The following is a 25,570-nucleotide window of genomic DNA, read 5'->3' as shown; positions in this document are numbered from 1 at the left end:
CCAGGAAGCGGTCCACGCTGATGCAGGTCATGGTGAGGATGGAGGAGTACATGTTTGCGTAGAAGGCCACGGTCACCACGTTGCACAGCAGCTCGCCGAACACCCAGTGGTTGCCGTTGCAGTGGTAGTAGATCTGAAAGGGCAGCACGCAGGCCAGCATCAGGTCCGTGACGCTCAGGTTCATCATGAAAATGACCGAGGGTGTCTTGGGTCCCATGTGGCGGCACAGCACCCACAGGGAGAACGAGTTGCCCGGGATACTTATCAGCGCCACCAGCGAGTACACCACCGGCAGGACCACCGCGATGGCCGGGTCCCGCAGCGCCAGGAGCGTGGCGTTGTCCGGACGCGTCAGGTTCATGTCCATCCTGGAGCCGGGGCTTGGGGGGCCGATCTGGGAGAGAAGAGGGGCGCCAGGGCTGAGACGGGCGGACGACGGGGTCCCCGCCCGCACAGGGACGAGAGATGGGAGGGTCCCCGGCGCCCGAGGGGCAGGCAGCTCCCGGTTCCTCCTCTGCTGACCCTCCCTCCCTTCTGGTCCCACTCCCCGCCCTCCACCTGTATCCCAGACCCCATAGATGCTAAATCCTCAAGGGCCGCATCACCCACAAAAGCTACAAGGAGCCATTTGAAAACACCCACCACCGGCTGCCCGGCTCCTGACCCAGCATGGGGGTCACAAACCGGCCCCTCCATCCTGCACCGGGTGGGGGGGGGGGGGAAGAGACCCCACACCGGGACGTGGAGACCCGTGTCCTGTCCCTGCAGGCAGCAGGTGTGGGCTCAAGTCTGCTGGGGCCAGAGGACACAGGACTCTTCCTGTAACTGCCCACTGGATCACTGCACTCCTGCCCCTCCCCTGGCAACCTTCTTCCTTTCTGCGACTTGGAAGCATGGGGAGCGTGCTGTGAGGCACGGTGCGGAGGCTTTAATGCTGGGGCCATGAGGAGGCAGGGTGGTGAGGCCGAGGTACAAGCCCAGGAAGCGGTCCACGCTGATGCAGGTCATGGTGAGGATGGAGGAGTACATGTTTGCGTAGAAGGCCACGGTCACCACGTTGCACAGCAGCTCGCCGAACACCCAGTGGTTGCCGTTGCAGTGGTAGTAGATCTGAAAGGGCAGCACGCAGGCCAGCATCAGGTCCGTGACGCTCAGGTTCATCATGAAAATGACCGAGGGTGTCTTGGGTCCCATGTGGCGGCACAGCACCCACAGGGAGAACGAGTTGCCCGGGATACTTATCAGCGCCACCAGCGAGTACACCACCGGCAGGACCACCGCGATGGCCGGGTCCCGCAGCGCCAGGAGCGTGGCGTTGTCCGGACGCGTCAGGTTCATGTCCATCCTGGAGCCGGGGCTTGGGGGGCCGATCTGGGAGAGAAGAGGGGCGCCAGGGCTGAGACGGGCGGACGACGGGGTCCCCGCCCGCACAGGGACGAGAGATGGGAGGGTCCCCGGCGCCCGAGGGGCAGGCAGCTCCCGGTTCCTCCTCTGCTGACCCTCCCTCCCTTCTGGTCCCACTCCCCGCCCTCCACCTGTATCCCAGACCCCATAGATGCTAAATCCTCAAGGGCCGCATCACCCACAAAAGCTACAAGGAGCCATTTGAAAACACCCACCACCGGCTGCCCGGCTCCTGACCCAGCATGGGGGTCACAAACCGGCCCCTCCATCCTGCACCGGGTGGGGGGGGGTGGAAGAGACCCCACACCGGGACGTGGAGACCCGTGTCCTGTCCCTGCAGGCAGCAGGTGTGGGCTCAAGTCTGCTGGGGCCAGAGGACACAGGACTCTTCCTGTAACTGCCCACTGGATCACTGCACTCCTGCCCCTCCCCTGGCAACCTTCTTCCTTTCTGCGACTTGGAAGCATGGGGAGCGTGCTGTGAGGCACGGTGCGGAGGCTTTAATGCTGGGGCCATGAGGAGGCAGGGTGGTGAGGCCGAGGTACAAGCTTACAAAGTTACCAAGGGAATGACTCTGTTTCCAACCTGCAAAGTAGCTTCCCTCGGATGCTCTGAGCCCCGATTTCTTCACTGGCACACAGTGAAGTCAGGGTCCCCCCACCCCGAGGCTGTGCTGGGTATCGCAGGCTGCCCTCCCCGACCACACAGGTGTGCTGTGCTGCTGGCGTTGTGGTCCCAGCAGGATAGTAACTGTCGCCCTGTGCCTGGCCTCCTGCCTTTGGCCCATAACAGCTCATCACCCCAACACCGCAGCTCCACTCCCTTCCAAGTTCGGGACCCCAATCCCAGAGCACCCATTGTGGCTGCTCCTTTGGGGCGGGGGTGGTGGTGGATGTTGGGGCCCCTAAGACATCATCCCCATGTCTTCCCTCCCTCCCTCCCTCCCCGGTGATGTCACAATAATCCTCTTATTGTGACATCACCGGTAGCTCCAGCAGGGCATGAAGATAGAAAAGGGGCTTGGAGGTGTGCTGGTGACACGTTCCCAAACTGCAAAGGGGAGTGGATCCCCTGCCCGGCTCCGGCCCTGATAGGGGGGTCCTCGGGGTTCCCCCCCGAGACCACAGAGAGCATCCTCTGCTTCTCCCCAATGATCCCACAGAGGAGCCTCCCCCGGGCTGCTCCCAGCCGAGGGATCCAGGGACCACGGTTGCAGGGAGCGATGCTTTTCTTGCAAGCACCTGCTTCCAGGTGCCACGTCCCCGCCGGACACGGTTTTGGAACCCCAGCGGCCTCCTTGCCTCCTGGGAAGTGCACAGCAATACAGGAGCCCACGGAGAGGCCCAGGTACCTCGTGGGGCTGCCAGCCCATTCCCTGCAAACCATGGGGGAGATGGAACGGCTGCTGGGCGGGTGTGTGGCATCTTTGTTCTTGTCTTGACCCCACCGTGAGCTCCCAGGGCTTTTCCCAAGCATAGGATGGGCTCTTTGTGGGCAAAGGAGGGTGCAGTCGGAATATGTATTACAGGAGTGGGGGAAAGTGCCCATCGGGTCACGATCTTAAGAGCAGACGCTGAGGTTCCCCAGAGAAGGAGGAATTCTGAGTCCAGGCAGGAGGGTCAGCTGGTGCCTGGGTCTTTAGCCCCGCCCCCTGCCCTGCGGGTTTCAGACTCAGCAGCCCCACAACCAGTGTCAGCCAATTCCTTGAGATAAATGTCTTTGTGTATATATTATATTTTACATTTGTAGGTACATATATGTGCAAATATAGGCATGTGTGCTTGTATACACGTGTACACTTATGTGTATATATATATATATCCTCTTGCATACAGTTGTATGTATGGGTGTGTATATACGTGTGTGTGTATATATACACACGTATCCGGTCGCATATATATCATATTGCATGTATACACACGTGTATATACACATACACACCCTATTGCCTGTATACAGTGGGTTGGCCAAAAAGTTCGTTCGGGTTTTTCTGTAGGGTCTTATGGAAAAACCGAAACAAACTTTTTGCCCAACCCAGTATGTGTGTGTGTGTATGTGTGTGTGTGTGTGTGTGTGTGTGTGTGTGTGTACACAGATATAAATCCTATGGCATATCCATGCATGTGTATGTATATACACATGTATATTCAATTGCATGCATGTGTATGTATATTCAATTGCCCAAGTATGTGTATACAATTTATGTGTATATATGTAGACATAAATATGTATATAAGTGCAATAGGGTATATGTGTGTGTGTGTATATGCACGTATATATATGCATGTCGTAGGATGTCTATGTATAGATATACATGCACGTCTGTGCAGAGTAGTACATGTGCACACATACATGTTCGTGCAATTGAATATACACGTGTATACATACATACTTCTATATAGCTCTCCATCCTTTGGTTTCCGTTCCTCCGGAGAACCCTGATGATACAGAGCCAATGGTCCTGAGGGCCCTCCGGGGGCTGGGGGACCATGACGAGATGCTCGTTACTTTTATGCTGACCCTCATGTTAAGAGACAGTGGGTTTGCATTTCCAGACCCTTCCATAGAGCGCTCGGGATAACAGAGGTGGGAGGTCCCTGACCACGGTGGCACCTCCCACCGGGTCCTCACGCCGCGCTTTGTCAGAAACGTTAATACCAAAACCAGCTGGGAACAAGCGGCTGGGTCTCCTGCCCACGTTCATGGCGTGAAAGCTCCTATTCTTTGCCTGGAGCCGCTGGGGAGCACCAAGCCTGCCCTTCAGAGCTCACGGAGCAGAGTCTGGAGCCAGAGCCCCAGAGCCCTGGGCTGGGCAGCCATGCCGATGCCAGGTCCCAACACGCCGGGTCCCTCCTGCAAATATGGACATAACTGAGGTGTGGGAAGATGCCCTGGATGCCCTCCGGAGCCAGTGGGCTCTGAGCTGCTGGCACCTGAACCGCTGGCACTTGAGCCTCGCACACCTGAACTTCTGTTTTTCCCGCTGATCTGCCCCCCGCCCCCATGACAGAGAAGTCCACCCAGCTGTCCGCACACCCCACTCCCGACTGCCAGCCCCTCAGACCCACAGAGAGGGAGGGCCCGGGCCCGGCGGGGACAAGGGATCCCTGGGGCTGCCTACACCCCGCCTTCTGGGTACAGTGGGTCCCTGTTTCACTTTCTTTCTAATTTATTATGTAAATGCAAACCAAAGGCAGCTCACTGTTCACTTCTGTTGGTTTTCAAAGTCTGGGTGACGGCTTTGCTGCCGTATCGACCTGGATGATACCGGATTTCTCTTTCTTTGAATGCTGGACAAAAGAGCTTTAACACTTAAAGTAGGAAAAACAGCAACAAAAATGCCCCAACTGAACAAACAAACAAACACAAAAGAAAGAAAGAGAAGCACGACGTGTGTATTTTCTCACTTTCAAAGATGGCACTCAAGTTGGGCCACCTGACCTGGAGTCCACAGGGTGGGGACAGCTGGTGGGGGTTAAGGACATGGCTTAAGGATGCTATAAGGGACCGTTAGGTGTGCTGTGCTGTTGAGCTGAGGATCTGCCCAGGATGCCACGTTCCTGTAAGGGGCTGTCTGCAAGCCAGGAAGAGGTCCTCACCAGAATGTGACCCCGTTGGCACCTTGATCCCAGACATCCGGCCTCCAGGACTAGGAGAAATAAATGCCTGTTGTTTAAGCTGCCCCGTCTGTAATATTCTGTTATAGCTGCCTGACCTGACCCAGACAGACATTATACTGATGGCCTCAGCCTGTGGCTGCAGGCACCTCAGCATCATGTGAGCTGTTGTGGTGACACGGCGGTGGTCACAGGTGTGTATTCCCTGCACCGCACCTCACAGGACCCCGCATCTGGCTCTTAGGTCTCCCTAATGGGTTCACCTGGGTTTTGACTCGCTCCACTTGAATCCAGTTTCCTTCTGGCTGCGGTCACCTGGAGAAGCCCTTTGCCCCCGAGGGTTTGGGACTCGGAAACCGGAGCTGCAAGCTTGTGCAAACAGCACGTCGTGCGAACGTTGGCCGGGTCTTAGCCAGGCTGGGGGTCTTTCCCCGGAGCCCAGCATGCACCCCACAAGAGGAAACTCTGCCGTCGGCTTGGGGTTTCGAGGTCTGTGTTTCTCAGCGTACCTCTTACTTCTCTTCTCGAGATCCCGCCGGGGATGACCGCGTTGCTATTTTGCCATTGGCCGAGGCCGTCCCTTCTGCATCTGACCGCGAGTGTGTACGATGCCGGGGCGCCAGAAATCAGGGCGTGGGGGCTCAGCTGGGCACCAGGACCCTAAGACACCCACGGCTCCCCTCCCCACTGCAGTTTGACTTGTCCCGACATGGTCACAGGGGCGTCCATCCCTGGATGTCTGTTAGCGGGAAACGTGGTCCTTGAGCCACCGGCGAGGCCAGGACCCAGCCTTGGACTCTGATCTGATTGCAACTCCCCTTTCAAGCCTTCCGGCTCTGGTCTCTCTTCCTCTGCAGGAGACGTGCCATCTGTGGTGAGTGTGTGCACAGCGAGCTTCCGCAAACCCACTTAAAAATGGCCCGAGTTTCGCTTTGAGTGGGAAGCTTTCTGCTCTGCTGGCTCAGGGCCAGGTGCCATCCTACGGTCATTGCGGGGGCCCCTCCTCGCAGCCGCCCACCTCCATCCATCCTCGCCTTCAGGAGGAAAAGGGAGCCATACTTCTCGGGGTCCCCGTGGATGCTGCAGCGGGACCCATGGAAGGGAGAGATGCCGATAATTTACAGAGGGCGGGGGGTGACCGGGGAGGCTGCTGTGTGTCCCCGGGGGATGGGGGTGGTGGTCTGAGAAGATCGACGATAGACAGAGCTTCAGACAGAGAACCCATCCCCCTCGAGTGGAATTATGAGGGCAGGGTGGCATTTGGGGGGCCTTTTTCCATTTCTGCTCAAACAGTTATGAATGCCACACACACACACACACACACACACACACACACCCCCCGGGGTTTTGATCTGTCCTAACCTCCAGGTGGGAGCTTCAAAAGAGTGTGAATTTGCATAACACGCGGCTGCCCTGCATGGGTTGCAGAAAACCCATGTGGGTGTCAGGAGGCTCCAGCCACCCTCTGCAGCCCTGGAGCTGCTGCCTTCCCCCCCCCGTGGGCCCCCCCCCCCGTGCTTTCACCTGTACCATCTCAGGGGAGGGCAGGCAGCCCCCTTGGGGCTCCGGAACCCCAGCCTGCTGCCGGCTGCAGACATCACGGCTGATTAATAAAGAAATCACCTCTAACAGATGCCGGCTTCTCTGAAACCCACAGCCTTTGTGGTTTCGACCTGGAGGAGGTCTGGCTGGTGACAGGATGGAAATTTTGTGAAACGAGCAACAAACAGCCACTGGTGGCCGCCAGACGCTCCCCAGGCGCTGGGCGAGCAGAGGTGGCTCTTGCAAAAGGCACAGGACACAGGGCTGCCCGAAGCAGGCGGCCTGGAGGCGGCAGGCGGCCTGGAGGCGGCGGGCGGGAAGTTCTGGCTTGTTTTCTGCAGGAAATTGCAGGCAGTTCTGAGACAGACTCAACTGCGTCTCAGGTGTCCAGGGCTCCTGTGCATCCCCCCTCCAGGCCCCTCGCCCCCCCGTCTTGGTCTCTTTTTTCTTAATAGCCTTATTGAGCTGTAAGTTATATATCATCAAGTTCCCCCATTTACAATGGACACTTCAGGACTTCCCTGGTGGTGCAGTGGTTAAGAATCCACCTGCCAATGCAGGGAACATGGGTTCGAGGCCTGGTCCGGGAAGACCCCACATGCTGCGGAGCAACTAAGCCCATGCACCGCTACTACTGAGCCTGTGCTCTAGAGCCTGCGAGCCTCAGTTACTGAGCCCGCGCGCCTAGAGCCCGTGCTCTGTAACAAGAGAAACCACTGCAATGAGAAGCCCGCACACTGCAACAAAGAGTAGCCCCTGCTTGCCACAACTAGAGAAAGCCCGCGCAGAGCAACGAAGACCCAATGCAGCCAAAACTAAGTAAATAAAATAAAATTTTTAAAAAATGCACACTGCAGCAGTTTTTCATAGATTTGCAGACGTGCACCCACCCCCATCACGTGATCCCAGAACATTTTCATCGTCTCGAAAAGAAACCTTGCACACCACGGCCGTCACCCCACACTCCCCTGCCCCAGCCCACATGGATACAGGTTTACAAATTAAGTTCGAATTCACGTGTCGTACGAGTGACCATGTTTAAAGTGGACCATTCGGTGGCACGGAGCACATTCACAAGGTTTTGGGACCATCGCCTCTATCTGTTCCTAGAAAGTGTTTATTATCCCGAAAGGAGACCCCGTCCCCACTAAGAGTCACTCCCTATCTCCCTCCCCCAGCCCTTAATCTGCCTTCTGTGTCTGTGGATTTGTCTGTTCTGGACGTTTCCTGTCAATGGAATCACACACTGTGTGTCCTTCTGTGTCTGGCTTCTATCACTGAGCATCCTGTGTTCAAGGTCCATCCACGCTGTAGCCTGTGTCAGAGCTTCGCTCCTTTTCATGGCTGAGTCATATTCCACTGTGTGCATGGACCCCATGCTGTTTATCTAATATCCATCCATCCATCCATCCATCCATGGACACTTTGGTTTCCACTTTTTGTTTGTTGTGAACCAAACTGCTTATCAGTCACACCCAGCCTGGGACCACCCCCGATGTGAAGTTTGGAGATGCTGAGTACAGTGGTCCTTCCATCTCTGTTGAGGTGGGTCTTACTCAGGTGGGGAGGTGAAAAGCACCCCTGAGCCAAAGGGATGAGCGCCATTTGGGGACTGCCCCCCCATATCCTTTCAACCATCACAGCCAGTGTTTCCTGAGTGCTGGGGCTAAACTCACAGTGGCAGGGACTGGAGGGTCTGGACCCTGGGAAGCCGTGACCTGGCCCTGTGCAGTGTGGACTGGCCTTCCTTCTGGGTTTCTTGGGTTTCTGTGCAACCCAGGTTGTGGTGCTTTGCTACGGCAGCCCTGGGAGCCTCAGCCCCGAAGCATTCAAGGGCCACTGCTTCAGAGAGCTGGTGATGTCAGAGCCTCCAAATGGATGGTGACTTGTGGTACGTAGAATATTCACTCCTGAGATACACATGGGCTGAGCAGCCCTGCCCGGCTGATCGCTGCAGGGACCACTGGCTCCTCTCGTACCCGGGACAGCTCCCACCCCACAGATTTTGTTCAACAGACTCAGGGTGACGGAGCCACGCTGCACTAACAGCTGAGCGATGTGGGAAGTGCTGGGAAAACGAATGGCATGGGGTCTCCCCACCCAAACACTCAAGTGTCCTCATGTGTCACATCGGGGATATAGACTCATCCTCTGAGGGTTGCCGTGGTACCAAGTGACCCAGTGATGGTGAAGCATGTCATAAACTGGGGTGTGTCCATAAATATTAACTAGGTCAGTAACTGGGGGTTGTCCTGGGTTGTCCTAACAAATGACCACAAGCTGGGGGCTTTGCAATAAAAGGAATTCATCCTCCTCCAGTCCTGGAGACCAGACGTCTGAGCTCAAGGTGTCCCAGGGCCGCGCTCCCTCCAGAGGCTCCAGGGGAGGGTCCTTCCTGCCTCTTCCAGCTTCTGGGGGCTCCAGGCGTCCCTGGGCTCGTGGCCGCGTCCCTCCCGTCTCTGCCTCCGTCTTCCCGGGGCTTCTCCTGTGTGTCTGGGTCTCTCCTCTTCTGTGTCTTAGAAGGACCCTGTCACTGGATGCAGGGCCACCCTCATCCAGGATGACCTCATCTCAGACCCTTCACTGCATCGCATCTGCAAAGACCCTGTTTCCAAATAATACCCCTTCCTGAGGTTCTGGGTGGTCACGAATCTTGGGGGACACCATTCAATTCACCACACCCTCCCACTGGGCAAGAACCCTATAAATAACTCAGCACATAACAGGTGAATTTCTCCTGACATTTGATCATGACATTTAATGCACTTGTCTTTCCAGAATCCTTACATAGGTGCCAATAATCAATAACAATCAGTAGGCTTTTAAAGAATATCTCAGGGTCACCGACTGTCTGACACACTTGTGGAAGGACCCTGTCGTGGGATGTAGGGCCACCCCAATTCCAGGAGGACCTCATTGCAGATCCTTCATTTCATGACATCTGCAAAGACCCTGTTGCCAAACAAATCACATTCATAGGCTCTGGGGGCCAGGATGTGGATATGTTTTTTGCAGACTGCCACTCAGCCAACTTCAGGCATCAAGGAGATTTTTTCTAAGAGCTCTTTGACCTCAGTGCATCCCAGGGTGAGGGTCCCAGTTTTAGCCACATCCCCTCCAGCACCAAGGCTGAGGCATGATTTTGGAGAGAAGACCCCCTCTGCCCACCCCGGGCACTCATGCTGCAGAGGTGGAGGGAACACAAGGCTGGTCTGGAATCTAACCATCACGTCCAGAAATTCTGGCCATTACCTCAAGGGTCGGGACGCCAGGGAGGCTGTGCGCCCTCACCACCAGCCTCGTGTGGAAGACCCCTTCTTGCCAGCGACCCCAGGACCTGGCTGATGCTTCTGAAGCCTCAGAGGAAGCTGCATTGGGTTTTCTGGTCGACCATGGGAAACTCACGGAAGACATAGGAAACTCTGTGGTTGTAGTGGGTGAACTCCGTCTCCCCCCAAGTTCATAGGTTGAAGTCCTAACTCCCTGTAGGTCAGCGTGTGACTTTAGTTCCAAGGAGGGTCTTTGCAGATGTAATTAGTTAGATTTAGCTGAGGTCTCACTGGAGCAGGGTGGGACCTGAGTCCACTATGACCAGTGTCCTTATAAAAAGGGGACATTTGGACACAAACACACAGAAGGAGGGAGACAGCCAGGTGGGAATGGATGCAGACATGGAGGTGTTGCTTCTGTAATCCAAGAAGTGCCAAGCGTGGCCAGGAGACACCAGAAGTTGGGAGAGAGGCGTGGAATAGAGTCACCCCGACAGCCTTCCAGAAGGAGCCAACCCTGCAGACGTCTCAACTTCAGCCTTCAGGTCTCTGGAAAGGAGAGACGCTGAATCTGTATTGTTGAAGCCCCCCAGTTAGGGGTGACTTTTTCCAGCAGCCCCAGGAGAAAAATGCACAAGGGTAAAGAGAAAAGATTGAGCCGACAGACTCCCGAAGCCAAAGCGATGATCCTGCAAAATAAAAGAGAGGGAGGGATCTCAAAGAAAAGATGGAGCCTGAAAGGATGAGATCGTAGGAAACAGAGAGACATGAAGACACAGCCAACAGCCTCAGGGGTGACACCGGTAGCGGGGAGGAGGGATAGAAATAGTGAAAGATGTAAAAACTGCATGGCAAGAAACATCAACGTATGTTGATGTGACCTCCCCCACTTTTTTGGCCAACACTCTCAGGGGGCAGGCATATAAATGAGCTTTGCCGAAGCCCAGGATGAATGGAAGCTCCAGCCAACGTGGAGCTGCACCCAAGGACTAAAGAAATACTTCAGGCTCTCCTGGTCAGATCTCCTGCCCACAGTGGGCGAGCTTTCCCCCCAGCACCCCTTATTCCAGAGACCCACAGTGCTGGGGGACACCCCCCAGGACCCAGACACAGCACCCCGTCCAGCCCTGGTGGGGACAGGAGTACAGGTGTATGTTTGTAGGCAGAGTCACACCGGCTTCAAGGAGAATTCAGCTTTGGGTCAACTTACTGGCATGGCCGGAATTTTAGACATGGTCCCGTGGTCCCCATTTACACACTGAAACTTGTTGGAGCAAGAGTCTTGGTTGACAGGTCATCTCGGTATATGAGGGGTCCTGAAGGGGGCAGAGATAGTGGATGGACCCCAGGGGTTCTCACCCAGTCAACACTGTCATCCCCACCAGGGGACACTCAGCAATGTCTGGGGACATTTCTGGTTGTCACAGCTGAGAGAGGGGGAGCTCCTGGCACCTGGTGGGTGGAGACCAGGGAAGCTGCTCCACACCCCGCAATGCCCAGGATGCCCCACATCAGAGAGTCACCCAGCCCCGATGTCAGTAGTGCTGAGGCTGAGAAACGCTGACCTAGCATGAAAGACTATCTATCCATCTATGTACCTATGTATCTATATATCTATGTATCTATCTGTCTATTTACCTATCATTTATCTACGATCCATCCAGCTATCCATCTATCATCTAAGTATCTATCAACCTATCATCTCTCTCCTATCTATCTATCTATCCATCCCTTCATTTATCACTTGTCTACTATATCTATCTATCTATCTATCTATCTATCATCGATTTATCCATCTATCTGCTTATCTATCATGTATCTATCATTTATCTATCTATCTATGGATCATGTATCTATCATCTATCTATGATCTCTCTCTCTCTATATATATATATATCTACCTCTCTATCTTTTGGGGAGAGCAATCCCAAGAACTAGAGAGACTGCAGAGAAATTATAGACCAAGAGAGAAGCTTGACCAGAGAGGGCAGGAGCTGGAGAAGCAGAGGGGCAGGGAGGAGGTTGAGGACGTCAAGACGCTTTTGACGCCTTTGAGGTACATACCAGAAACCTCACACCCTGCAGCTTCCCCCGTACAGGGCTCCCTTTGCATTCCTGTTGGTCCTTCCCCACTGGACCCCAACTCATCCCAACAAGACCAGGGTCAAAGCTGTCTCTTCTATGCAGCTTCCTGAGTTCCCACAGCCCAAGAAGAGGCAGAGGTAGCCTCTACTGAGCTTCCAGGCTCCAACGAGTCACAACATTGCTTAAGTGTTTAGACATTCCAATTATAGAGCAGACACATATTTGCTCTGCGTCAAGGAATAAAAAGAAACGGCAGTATTTGTGTTTGACCTCATGCTTTTCTCCTGCAGGACAAGCCCCCTGTCACCCACCCCCGCCCAGAGGTGACCACTGGGATATGTTTGCTGTGTAGCATCCTTGCAGACACGTCTCGGTGTACATGACACACACACACGTGTATGTGCATGCACCCACACAGGTAGGAGTTTTAACCTGTGTGCTGTACATCTCACCTGTCCCAACGTTCCCACTTCGAACTTACATAGAGTTCCTCTCTGCCATTTTCCATGCTGGAATGCTCTGTGGTGTATTTCACCCTCTGCTCCCCAGGCTGTGGGCATTCGGAGGGATTACCTGAACTTCAGACTGTGCTGACTCGCACCTCTGCAAGCATTTCTGTGCAAGCGTGTGATAACGTCTTCTAAGACAGATTCCTAGGAGCAGTGTTGCTGAAACAAAGGGTGTGCACTTTTTAAATTGCATGCACGTGTTGGAAAGGAAGAAAGATCTAAAACCTACCCTCTAAGCTTCCTCCTTAGAAAACTAGAATAAGAAAGAGCCTTTTAAATCCCAAGCGAGCAGAAGAAAAGACGTAACAAAAACGAGAGCATAAATCAATGAAATTGAAAACAGAAAATCAATTGAGGAGAAGGAGAAATCAAAAGCTGGATCTTTGAAGAGATCAATAAAAGCGATAAACCTCTAGTCAGGCTGACTAAGAAAAACAGGGAGAAGATATCAGAAATCAACGACGGGACATCACTACCAACCCCACGGCCGTTAAAAGGAGGTTAAAGGGGCTTCCCTGGTGGCGCAGTGGTCGAGAGTCCGCCTGCCGATGCTGGGGACGCGGGTTCGTGCCCCGGTCCGGGAAGATCCCACGTGCCGCGGAGCGGCTGGGCCCGTGAGCCGTGGCCGCTGAGCCTGCGCGTCCGGAGCCTGTGCTCCGCAACGGGAGAGGCCACGACAGCGAGAGGCCCGCGTACCGCAAAAAAAAAAAAAAAAAAGGAGGTTAAAGGAATAATATGAACAATTCTATGCCCACAAATTTGATTACGTAGGTGAAATGGACCACTTCCTTGACGTAATATGCCAAAAGGCACCCGGAGAAATAGGCCATTTGAATAGGTCTATATCTATGAGAGAAACTGAATCGATAATTAATCACCTTCCAAAGCAGAAAGCACCAGGTCCAGATGGGCTCACGATGAATTCTACCAAAGCCTGAAGGAAGAAATGATACCATTTCTCTACAGTGTCTTTCAGAAGATAGAAGCAGAGAGGCCATCACCAAATACCCTTCCCACACACGGTGCCACTTTGAATTTGCAGAAAATAGAGCAAGCGCAGGGGGATGGAGGTGGGGAACTCATTCCTCAAGTTGTCACCAGAAGCCTGTCAGCGGCCTGTCTCATCTTTTCCATCTGATGGGTGATAAGTGGCAGCTGACTGAAGTTTCAAGTCACACCTTCATAACGGCCACAGAGGTTGAGTGCATTTCTCATGCTCTCACACTGGCGTTTCCTTTTCAGAAACCAAGACTGACCCGCCATTGGGCCACTCAGAACTCTGTCTTGTTAGCATGATGGTAGCAGCTGTTGATATGTGATGGGAATTCTGCTTTGTTTGTTTGTTGGCTGTGCCGCGAGGCATGTGGGCGGGATCTTAGTTCCCTGACCAGCGATCGAACCTGCGCACACTTTACTGAGAGCGCAGGGTCTTAACCCCTGGACCGCCAGGGAAGTCCAATGTTTGTTATTTTCTGTTCCCCAGGCTGTATTGTCACTATTCCTCATGTGCCATCACACACAGGGATTGTCAGTATGTCTGCTCTTTGCAGAGGCTCCGTGTCTGCCAAGCAAATGCATGGTGGGATCCAAGAAAACACAACGTAAAATACCAAACTCTTGTAAAGCAAATGTCCCTGAGCTCACTCACCCACCTGAACCTGACTGTCTCCCCAGCTGGGGCTGTAAGCCTTGCCTTAAGGGGCTTGTTTGGGGTACCGCAGAGACACCTGCAATCCTAACACCTCGTTACAAGAGGTGGATTTAGAACAAATGATTCTGGAGTCTATAGGGAGAGGCAAAAAGCCCAGAATAGACAACACACGATGGAAGCACAAAATTGGAGGACTCACACTGCCTGACTTCAAGACTTACTCTAACGCTGCAGGAAGCAAGATGGCGGGGAGGGAAGCGGGGAGGGGCAATACAGGGATCCGGGAGCAAAAGGTACAAACCACAATGTATAAAATAAACTGTGGTGGGGACATCCCTGGTGGCGCAGTGGATAAGACCCTGAACTCCCAATGCAGCGGGCCCGAGTTCGATCCCCCGTCCGGGAACTAGATCCCGCATGCATGCCTCAGCTAAAGATCCCTCACACCGCAGCGAAGATCCCAGGTGCCACAACTATATAAATAAATAAATAGAAAAAGCCAAAAAAAAAAAAAAAAAAAAAAAAAAAACAAAAAAAAAAAAAAAAAAAAAAAGATAAGCTGTGGTGGGTTTTCCTGCAGCAGAGAGAAGTAAAGTTTCTCCAACCCCTTAAAAAATTTAAAAAATAAAATAAGCTGCAAGGATATACTGTACAGCACAGGGGATATAGCCAATATTTTATAATAACTATAAATGGAGTATAGCCTTTAAAAATTGTGACTCACTAGATTGTACACCTGTAACTTATATAATATTGTACATCTGCTACACTTCAAATAAAAAAAGAGAATCATGACCTTTTAGGAATATTCTAGGTAATTTTTTTTTAAAGGCAGTGTGGCGTTGGTGAAAGAATAGAGAAATTTATCAGTGGAACACAATAGAGAGTCCAGAAGTAGACACCATAAATACGGTCAACTGATCTTTGACAAAAAAGCAAAGGCAATACAATGGAGTGAAGAGAGTCTCTTCAACAGATGGTGTTGGAACAACTCACATCCACACGCAAAAAAAAAAAAAAAAAAAGGAACCTAGACAAAGACCTTGCTCCCTTCACAGTAATTAACTCAAAATGGACCACAGACCTACACATAGAACACAAAACTATAACACTTCTGCAACATAATGCAGGAGGAAACCTACATGATCTTGGGCATGGCAATCTGAATATCTGATTGCATATTTCAATCAGATATTTTTAGATACAACACCAAAGGCACAATCCATGAAAGAAATCACAGATAAGCTGGACTTTGTCAAAATTCTTTAAAAAGTCTGCTCTGCAAATGACCCTGTCAATAGAATAAGAAGACAAGCCATAGACTGGGAGAACATATTTGCAAAAGACACATCTGAAAAAAAAAAAAGACCGAAATCCACAATATACAAAGAGCTCTTAAAAATCAATGAAAGGAAAAACAAACAACCCAATATAAAAATGGGCCAAAGACTCCACTTCATCAGAGACTATGTACAGATGGCAACGAGGCACAGGAAAGGATGCTCCCCGTCAGTCACCTGTCAGGGAATTGTAAATTACCACCACGAGAACGAGATACCACCTGGCAGCTATCAGAATGACTAAGATCTGCAAACACCACCACCACACGCCAGTGAGGATCTGAAATGGGAACTGTCTTCCACGCTGGGCGTTATAAGAGGGTGCTTGCATCCTCTGTGGCCGTCTGCTCACTTGGAGGCGGGAACCTCACTTTCCTGAGTGGGACCTGATGCCTTCAAGAACCCACACCCTCCAGGTTCCCCGTCTTTGTAGCCCCAAGACTCCCATTACCTCTGTTTCGCCCCTAAGGGGACGCTAGGTTCTGCCAGCTTCAAAGTGAGGACGGAGCAGCAGAGACGGGGCAGCTGTGGGCGACGGAGGACAGATGGGGCGTCTGTCCCTCTGTGCTCTCGGCAGAACCCTCAGACCGCAGGGCGAGGACGCTCCCCGCTAAGCGCAAACACACAAGCGGGGCTCTTATCTCCATCCCTCCGTTTATTTTCCCTTTGATTACACAATCTGCACACAGTCCATCACCGGTGATTTGCATGCCGCTGGCCGTCTACACACAGGTGATTTTCATCCACCTAATGCACGCTCCAGTGTTCTTGGCCTCCTGTGTCTTGCTCTCCGAGCTCTGGGCGACACCAAAGTAGCCAGAGACCACATTCTGCCCAAAGCAAAAAGCCTCTGCTTTCCTTTTGCATGACAATGGGGTTTTTTTGGTTTGTTTTGTTTCCATTTTCAAGCTGCACCTCTCAGCCTTCTGGGCTGAATCACACCTGCACATTTAGCCTCCGTCTGTGAGGCAGGAAGCAACCTGACGCGGATGCATTAATTAAGCGGTAATGAACGTGAAGTGACAGTCTGTAAGAAGAGAAAAGAGCTGGCCTGGAGGGTGTTGGCTGGGGCCCTGCTGGGAAATAGGAGTTTGCAAGTGGCGTGTATTGTGAGATTCAAAAGCGCTTCTTTCCTGGGTGAACCAGAACGCCAGCTGTGTGAACAACGTGGAGAGACTTGCTTAACAGATCAGTAGAGACAGAGGGTCAGAGAGATAGAGACAGACCTAGAGAGAGAGGTGTACACCCCTGACTTACTAATAGCTTTCCTCTATTTAAAGATGGTCCCTCAAATGCCTTCTCTAGGTTACCGACTAGCCATACAACCGTTTAATCATATTCGGGGTGATTCCTTTCATCCAACTGCTATCAATGTGACCTGCCCAGGTGCCAAGGAGAAAACCATCTAAGGAACCTTTGAGAAGGGACCAAAGTACCGCTGTCATCTCGCTCCTGCCTGAACCCAGAGAGGGGCTCCATCCTTGGTGTCTCGATTCAGACCCCTGGTGACCAGAACCCCGAGGTGTGACATGTACTTTTTCCTGCTCTGGAGATGCTGTGGAAACCTCTCTCTTGGTAAAGTGGAAAAGCTCCCCTAAAATGCCGATAAGCCCAGACACAGATGCAGGTCTTGGCGACTTTTTAGGAAGTGCTTTGTGCCCCCCTGCAAAAAGGATATTTTAAATGGAGTCACCATAATAAGCCCTCTTGAACAGTCAGCTGCATCACACATGAAACTTCACAGACACGCCTCCCACTTGGGTTCCCTGCCCCCAAGCCCCCAGGCACAGGTGGAGAAGGGTCAGAGATGGGGGCTTCCGGGCTGAGCGGACCACACACCAAAGCCTACGAGGGTACCCGGCGAATCAGAGACGGCCCGGAGTGAGGGTCTCCAAGGGAGAAGCCCATCCTCCACAGAGGGTCCAAGATGACCCATGGGGGCCTGAGAAGAACATTTCAGGGTTTGCAGATTGAATTCTGGTTTTCATCTGGAACATAAGAAAGACATTGCCCTTTGCTAAGGATTAGTAGAAGGATTGACCACCCGTGTGTGTCTGGTTCATAAACGAAATGAACGCACATGTTTTGAGATGCACGGTCAGATATTGACCCACCCCTCCCCCGCAAGGGTTAGGTCTGGAAATGAGTAAACGGAAAAACAGGTGGAGCTTGGAAGCTGTTTACTGGGGAAGAGATGAGGTCAGCGGGGTGCCACCTTTCCATAGGAAAGCTGAGCCACCAACCCCAGAAGGAGATGCAGGGCCCAAGGGTGACAATTCAGGGTCAAGAAATGGCTAATTCCAGGCTGAGTCACGGGTGGCAGGGAGTGGCAGTGCCCACGAGCCTGGGATTCCTTGCTGGGCCAGAAAGTAAAGATAGATAAATCAGTGGTGGAGGCAGGGGCTCTAGTTTATAGTAGAAAGTGTGAGCTGGTGACTGTGGATTCCCAGTGCCCATGGAGAGAGTGGAAACTTGTCAATATGGGTCTGTGTCCTGGGGCTGCCAGAATAAAACACCCCAAACGGGGGACTTAAAGCATCCATCCTCCCCCATCCTGGAGACCACACCTCTGAGGTCAAGGTGCCCCAGGGCCGCGCTCCCTCCAGAGGCTCCAGGGGAGGGTCCTTCCCGCCTCTTCCAGCTTCTGGGGGCTCCAGGCGTCCCTGGGCTCGTGGCCGCGTCCCTCCCGTCTCTGCCTCTGTCTTCTCGGGGCTTCTCCTGTGTGTCTGTGTCCCTCCTCTTCTGTCTCTTAGAAGGACCCTGTCATTGGATGTAGGCCCACCCTCATCCAGGAGGACCTCATCTCAGACCCTTCACTGTATCACACCTGCAGAGACCCTGTTTCCAAGTAAGGTCCTGTTTTGAGGCTGTGGACAGATGTGAATTTGGGGGGACATGACTCAACCCAAGAAACGGGTGGTGATAATGCAAAGGACCTTTCTGAGATTGATGGGGTCACCCACACACATAGATTTATGTGGTCCTTCCCGGGACAAACTACTTAATACATAGATTATTATAGTCAGCATTTCAATACAAGTCTGGGGTCTGAGAGCCAGGCAAGACTGAGGGGTGGCCCAACAATTCCTAGTGTGAAGGGTGGCCCCAGATGAGGTGGGAAGCCGGGGGACTTGGACCGAGGATAGAGTTCATCCTGTCCCCTTCAACTCCTCACTCTTTACAAGTTGCCTCGTAAAAACAGTCTGGTGGTTCCTCAATTAGTTAAATAGAGTTACCATGTGATCGAGCACTTACCCTCCTAGGTAGAGGCTCAAGAGAAATAAAAGCGTATGTCCACACGGAAACACGTACACGCATGTTCATAGCTATAGTGTTGACAACGAAGGGTGGAAACAGCCCAAGTGTCCATGGATGGATGGATGGATGGGTGGATGGATGGATGGATGGGTGGATGGATGGATGGATGGGTGGATGGATGGATGGATGGATGGGTGGATGGATGGATGGAAGGATGGATGGGTGAGTGGATGGATGGATGGATGGGTGGATGGGTGGATGGATGGATGGATGGATGGATGGATGGAGGGAGGGATGGGTGGATGGATGGATGGATGGATGGGTGGGTGGATGGATGGGTGGGTGGGTGGATGGATGCGTGGGTGGGTGAGTGCATACACAGCATGGAGTCCATCCACATGATGGGATATGACTCAGGCATGAAAAGGAGTGAAGCTCTGACCCAGGCTACAGCATGGATGGACCTTGAACACACTATGCTCAGTGAGAGAAGCGGACGCAGGAGGACACATATTTTATTGTTCCATTTATGTGAAATGTCCAGTATCATCAAATACACAGAGACAAAAAACAGATTTTTGGTTGCCAGAGTCCGCAGGGAGTTGGGAATGAGGACAGATTATTCAGTGCGGACAGGGTCTCCTTTTGGGGGGATAAGAATTTTCTGGAACTGGACAGAGGTGATAGTTGCACAATATTGTGGATGTGCTAAATGCCCCTGTATTATTGACTGTAAAAGGGTTAATTGTATGTTGTGTGAATTATAGCTCAATTTTTTTAAATGCCTCATAAATCGCAGGGAGAAGCCTGAGGACGCCTCTGCTGTGCTTCCCTGTGTGTGGTTGGCCCTTTGCCCCGTGAACTCCTAGTTCTGAGGCTTTCATCCCTGTATCCCAGCATCCTCACCCCTCGGGTCACTGCCAGCGTATCTGGAGTTGACCGCCCACGTCTTCAGGTCTGTGGTCCCCACGGCTGAGTGAATCCCAGCCAGGACCTGAACAGGAGGAAGGGGTGGCCTGAGGATCTTCGCTGATTACACAAAGCTTCGTCCTGGAAGCCACCATGGATGGGCCGAGATTCCCAGGGGCTGCCATTGTTCTCATTTCCTTCTGTACCAAGGCCACAGACAGCATCCTTCCTGGCCCTGCACCCGGAGGATGACGTAGAAAGCTCGGGCCACCGTTCCCTGAGCCCTCGGGCTGCGTCTCCCGTTCCTTGGAAAGAATCGCCCTACGTGTGTGCAAACGTGTCCTCCTAGACCCTTCCTCGGGAGACAAGCCCCTACTGTTTTCCGTTTACAAATGGGGAAACCGAGGCACAGAGGGATGAAGGGCCTTGCATGGGACATGGACAGCTCTGTCCTGAGTTTCAGTCGGACACAAGGACGTTCCTGATAAATGAAGAGTGAGGGAATAGATGACACGAGGACGGTCTCCATAAACGCAGAGTGAATGGACAGATGGAGGCATGATGGACGAAAAGAAGGAAGCGGGTGGCGTAGAAGGTGACCAGCCCTAGGCCTGTGACTTCGGACAAGTTAACCAGCCACCCCTCCTGTCCCCCCACTGCAGTGAACCTGGTGTCCAGAGCCCCCCTCACATGCCCCTGCTGCAGCGGAGGGGTGTCCAGAACCCCCCATGTCACTCCCCCCCCGCAGTGAACCTGGTGTCCAGAACCCCCCTCACATCCCCCTGCTGCAGGAGACCTGGTGTCTAGTATCCCTTCTTCCTCTGGAACCTGTCCCACTCTGAGCCTCTGGTCCGAGGAACTGTCAATCACACAAGAGTGAGAAGTGGCCGAAGACTGGCCCATCACGGATCTCCCTCACTCTGTCCTTAGGCATCAGTCCAGGGCTGGTCATCTGACCCTGGCAGGGGCAGTCAGAACCCTCCAGAGGTGCTGGGAGAGAGAGGCTGTCTCCTTTCTCTGTGAGTTCTGCTCTGTAAAGATGGGGGTTTGGGGCTGCCGGGACCCTCTTTCCCCCCACGGAGTGCCTGGCCCTTCCTCCAGGGCCACTAAAGCCTGCAAGGGAGACAGAGGATGGCGGAGCTGAAATCTGGGACAAGAGAGAAAACGGGAGCGGACAGCCACTTGAGCCCCTGGATCCAGCCATGCCTGAAGCTGCCATGACATTCCTAATTATCCAATCCGACAATTTCCACATTGGCCTCGGCTAGCATGAGTCAAGTTTCTATTGTTTGCCACCAAAAGAGTGACGACTCACCCACCAGGAAGCAGTGTGTCCCCACTCAGGGGACAGAATTCCAGAGGAGGGCGCCCACAGAGCCCTCACCTCCTGCCTCAGCCAACGCTTGGCCATTCCATGGTAGCCACGTGCATGCATCCATCGGCACCCGCCTCTGTGGCTCTCTGGATCTGGTTTTGGACAAGTTCCTTAACTCAGACCCTCAGTTTCCATATCAACAGAAATGACAAGAATAGCACCTTAGGATGTGGAAGAATGGGGGTTTTCCATGGAAGTCTCAACCATTGCCAGCACTGCCACCCTAGTCTCACGACTCCCTCTGCAGCCTCTGTCCTCTCTCGGCAAAACCCACAAATACTTTTAGGACTTTGGGGTGCCCAGGTTAAAATAACACAGCCCTAAAGTGACCTGATGTGACATGAGCCCTTTGCCCGCAATTAAATGGCATCGTTAAAATGGAGACCCGCGTCCCCCTGCCTCCCGGCTCATCCCTGGGGGACCCTGTACTGCCTTCCCCCCACCCCCACACTTTGTCCCGTGACTTACGGCTGCTGCCGGGAGGGTGGCGTTCTTGGGTGAGCAGGCCCCTTGCAGCTTGTTTGAGCCGAGTGCTGGGGACCCTCACTCCGGGGCACGGGAGGTTGCCCCTTCGGAAAAAGGTCCACACGGGAACAGGGGTAGAAGGACAGCTCCCCACTCTCTTGGTGACCCTACTGTCTGTCCCCCAACCAGCCCGGCGACAGACACAGTCCCCAACCCTCCAGGGACACAGCAGGCTGCCTCTAACGGTAACTTGTCATCTGCAGATGTAATTAAGTGCACAAAGGTTACGAAACTCGGAGCCCGAGGGCAGAGCCACCAGTGGATGGAAAAGGTTCCTCTTTTTCACGGTGGGGTCCCTGGGGGGGTGGTAGAATGGGTCACTAGAGGGGATTTTACATATTTTTATAATATGTCTTTTTAGAAAAACAAGTTTTAAAAAAAAGTCTCAGCCAAACATATTCAGGAATCACTTCCTAAGAGTTGTTAGTTTATGATGAGAGACTGTAATGAGTTGAACTGTGGCTTCCTTTGAATATATTTAATATTAGTTTATTTTTCAAAAACTGCTAATATTAACTATTTAAAAGCCTACTCATTACACTGTGATAAGAGGGCTCCTTGTTGTCAAGGAGTGGGATATATTCTCTGAGGTTCCCCCGGCCATGGACTAAATTGTATTCGCACCAAAAATTCGTATCTTGGCATCCAGGACCTCAGGATGTGACTGTATTTGGACATGGGGTCTTTAAAGAGGGGACAAAGGTACAATGAGGTCATTAGGGTGGGTCCTGATCCCATAGGACTGCTGTCCTTATGAGAAGGGGAGATCAGGACACAGACACACACAGAGGGACGACCCCGTGAGGACACAGGGCGGAGACGGCCGTCTACACGCGCAGGAGAGACGCCTCGGAGGGACCAGCCCTGCCCACGCCTGGATCACGGACGTGCAGCCTCCAGGACTGAACGAATAAATGTTTATTGTTGGAGCCGCCCTGTCTGCTTCATTACATAGGTCACCGGACACTCATACAACTGGGACTAGTTTCTACTCAGCCTTGAGTCTACAGTCACCGTGTCTTTCTTCTCTGCTTCCTGTTCTAACCTGTTATTTCTCAGCAAGAGTGACCGGTCCCACGGAGGAGAGACCGACACCGTTGTCTGCTAGAGGACGCCTTCCTCCGGAGCCACACTCATACAACTGGGACTAGTTTCTACTCAGCCTTGAGTCTACAATCACTGTGTCTTTCTTCTCTGCTTCCTGTTCTAACCTGTTATTTCTCAGCAAGAGTGACCGGTCCCACGGAGGAGAGACCGACACCGTTGTCTGCTAGAGGACGCCTTCCGTCCGGAGCCACCCTCGCTGGCCTCCGTGATGAAATGTGGCCTGCGCGTGGCTTCCAGGAGGAACTCCTTGTATCCACGGCCCCTGTCAGCTGGAGGCTTGGACCTCCAGCTGTAGAGTTCTCTCTCCCGTCAGCTACTGAAGCCGGGCACCCCAGGGGACAGAGACAATGAAGGGCAGTACGTGGACAGCCCTTGGCCTCAGGCCACCCAGGATTTCCGTATCTGTGCTCTGGACCCCACAGACATAACGATCATCTCCACGCAGCCCCCAAACAGAACATCTCCTGAGTCTGCAGGAAACCTCACACGTTTCAAAGGATGAGACACATTCGGGATACACTCTCTGACCTTCATGGAATTAGGCTGGAAACCCGTGAACTAAAAGATGACCGATGATTCTTCAACTGCTGGGCATTTCTGAATAACCCAAGGGCCAAAGAAGGAATCATGATGAAAACAGAAGCGCTTTTTCATGAATGATATAGGTCAGCCCCCTGCGCCCAGTACCAAAACATACCCTCAGGCTCTGGGGATTATAGGATGTGTACGTCTCTAGCGAAGGAGGCACGGTATGGTCGGGGCATCTTGCCTGGAGAAGGGGCTGTGATCGGGAATGCCCCCCAAGGCTAGCAGCCTGCATCTCCTGGGTTGCTATGGCTTTTGAGAGTCCACGGTAAAGACCAAGAGGAGAGAGTCTCCGGTGGGCCCAGGAGAGCAGCAGGCGGCCGTGGAAGTGGCCAGCACAGGATGAGGGTCTTGTGGGTGGGGAAGGACAGGGATGGGGCCGTGTGACACAGTTTAGGGAAGTCGGAGGCCAACGCTGGTGCCCCTGTTGGCCGTGGGAACCACTGACACTTCCCATGGCCATGGGTGGAGTCCAGCCTCCCTGCTTCCCTAAAGTTTGTAGGGCCAGCAATGGGGTTGACCGTCCTGCCCGGGAGCCCAGGGACAGCCGGGATACGCAGGACACGCATGTCACCCAGGGATTACTCAGAGGTTGAGAACTTTGACACGGATTCATCCTGGAGGGACCCTTGGGACGTCTCCACGTCTTGGCTGTTGTGAGTCCTGCCACTGTGAAGATGGGGGTGCCGATCTCTCTCTGAGGTTCTGCTTTCAATTATTTGGGATACAGAGCCAGACCTGGGATGGCTGGATTATACAGTAGCTCTATTTTTAATTGTTTGATGAACGGATATACACAGAATGGGATCCTTGTATACCGTGGAATATTATACAGCATGAAAAAGGAAGGAGATTCTGACACAGGCTACAAGAAGGATGAACCTTGAGGACATGACGCTCAGTGAGATAAAGTCACAAAAACACAAATACTCTGTGATTCCACTTATTAGGAGCTCCCTGGAGCCGTCAGATTCATAGAGACAGACAGTAGGGTGGTGGGGGCCAGGGTCTGGGGGAGGGGGATGGAGAGTCAGTGTTTAATGGGGACAGAGTCTCGGTTTGGGAAGATGAACAACTTTTAGCGACCTGCCGTACAGCACTGTGCCCACGGATGACAATACTGTATTATGCACTTAAGAATCTGTTATAAAGGTAGATGTTGTGTTCTTTCCACAGAAACAAAATAAAATGAGATAAGATAAAGCAAGATAAAATTTAAAATTTTAAAGTAAAATACAGCATGCGGGGGGAGGGATAAATTAGGAGTTTGGGATTAGCAGATACACACTCCTATATATATTGTAAAATAGATAAACTACAAGGCCCTGCACAGGGAGCTATATTCAACATCTTATAATGATGTATAATGGAAAAGAATATGAAAAAAGAAAAAAAGTAAAATAAAATAAGATACAATAAAAAAGAAGACAAAATAAAACAGAGCTTTTCAGATTTGGTGGGGGAAAAGAAAGGGAATTTCTACACTGATTCCAGTGTAAGCTTTCGGTCAGCGGTGCACAGCCTGGAAACAGGATGCAGCTGCCTGAGCAGATGTGGGCCTTGCCTGATCAGGGGCGGCCCTGAGGCTGGGAGATGACCCCGGGTTGTCTGGGTGGCTCCGTATCACCACAGAATCCTTCTAAGAGTGATGGGGAGGCAGGAGGGAGACACCCTAAATGCTGTAGGTGCTGCTTTACGTTCAGGAGTTTCCGGATCAAACCAGGCTCAGAGGCAGCATTTGGGGTCATGATGGCCTCAGCAGAAGGCGGCTGGGGGTCTGAGGGTCGGCCCCTCCCCAGCCTTCCCTGACCGCCCCAGAAGGTCCGTTGCTCCCCATGTGCCCGGCAAGGACACTCTCTGCGTGTGTCTGTGTCCCTGGCCCCGCCGAGCACCCTCAGCCAGGATGCAGGGTTTGCAGGGGCTTCCAGGGAGAAGCGACTTTTAGGACTAACCCGGGAGAGTCCCCAGCGTCAGGAGGGTGAGCTGCAGCCGGTCCACCCTCTAGGTGGCAGCCACAGAAGGGACAGGGCATGGGGGCCCAAAGTGGCCCCCGTCTGCAGCCCGGGCTGTTCTGTCCTGTTGAGGTGGGTTTTTTTTTTCCATTATTACTTTTTTATTGGACTATAGTTGATTTCCAATGCTGTGCCAACGTCTGCTGTACAGGAAAGTGACCCTGTTATACACATATATACGTATATATGTATGTATATACGTTTTCTTTTTCATATTCTTTTCCGTGATGGTTTATCCAAGGAGATTGGATACAGTTCCCTGGGCTCTGCAGTAGGGCCTTGTTGTGGATCCATCCCATATATGACAGTTTGCACCTGCTAACCCCAAACTCCCAGGCCTTCCCTCCACACCCCCCTCCTTGTTTATCGAGGTGGGGATTTT

At 52.7% G+C, this 25,570-nt stretch overlaps 1 protein-coding gene across 1 annotated transcript in view; it reads right to left on the bottom strand.

The window, feature by feature from the left end:
* P2RY8 (P2Y receptor family member 8) overlaps positions 1–1,344 on the bottom strand; it is a 2,330-nt gene extending 986 nt beyond the window's left edge. The window contains exon 1 of the mRNA XM_007460490.1: positions 977–1,344. Within this exon, the coding sequence (XP_007460552.1) occupies positions 977–1,344 (368 nt within the window). The remainder of the gene's footprint in view (positions 1–976) is intronic.
* Between the last annotated feature and the right edge of the window lie 24,226 nt (positions 1,345–25,570).

This window comes from Lipotes vexillifer, unplaced genomic scaffold (genome assembly GCF_000442215.2).
Source record: "Lipotes vexillifer unplaced genomic scaffold, Lipotes_vexillifer_v1.1 scaffold512, whole genome shotgun sequence".
NCBI lineage: Eukaryota > Metazoa > Chordata > Mammalia > Artiodactyla > Lipotidae > Lipotes > Lipotes vexillifer.
The sequence above is the reverse complement of the archived record's forward strand: the minus strand, read 5'-3'. Positions and strand labels throughout refer to the sequence as shown.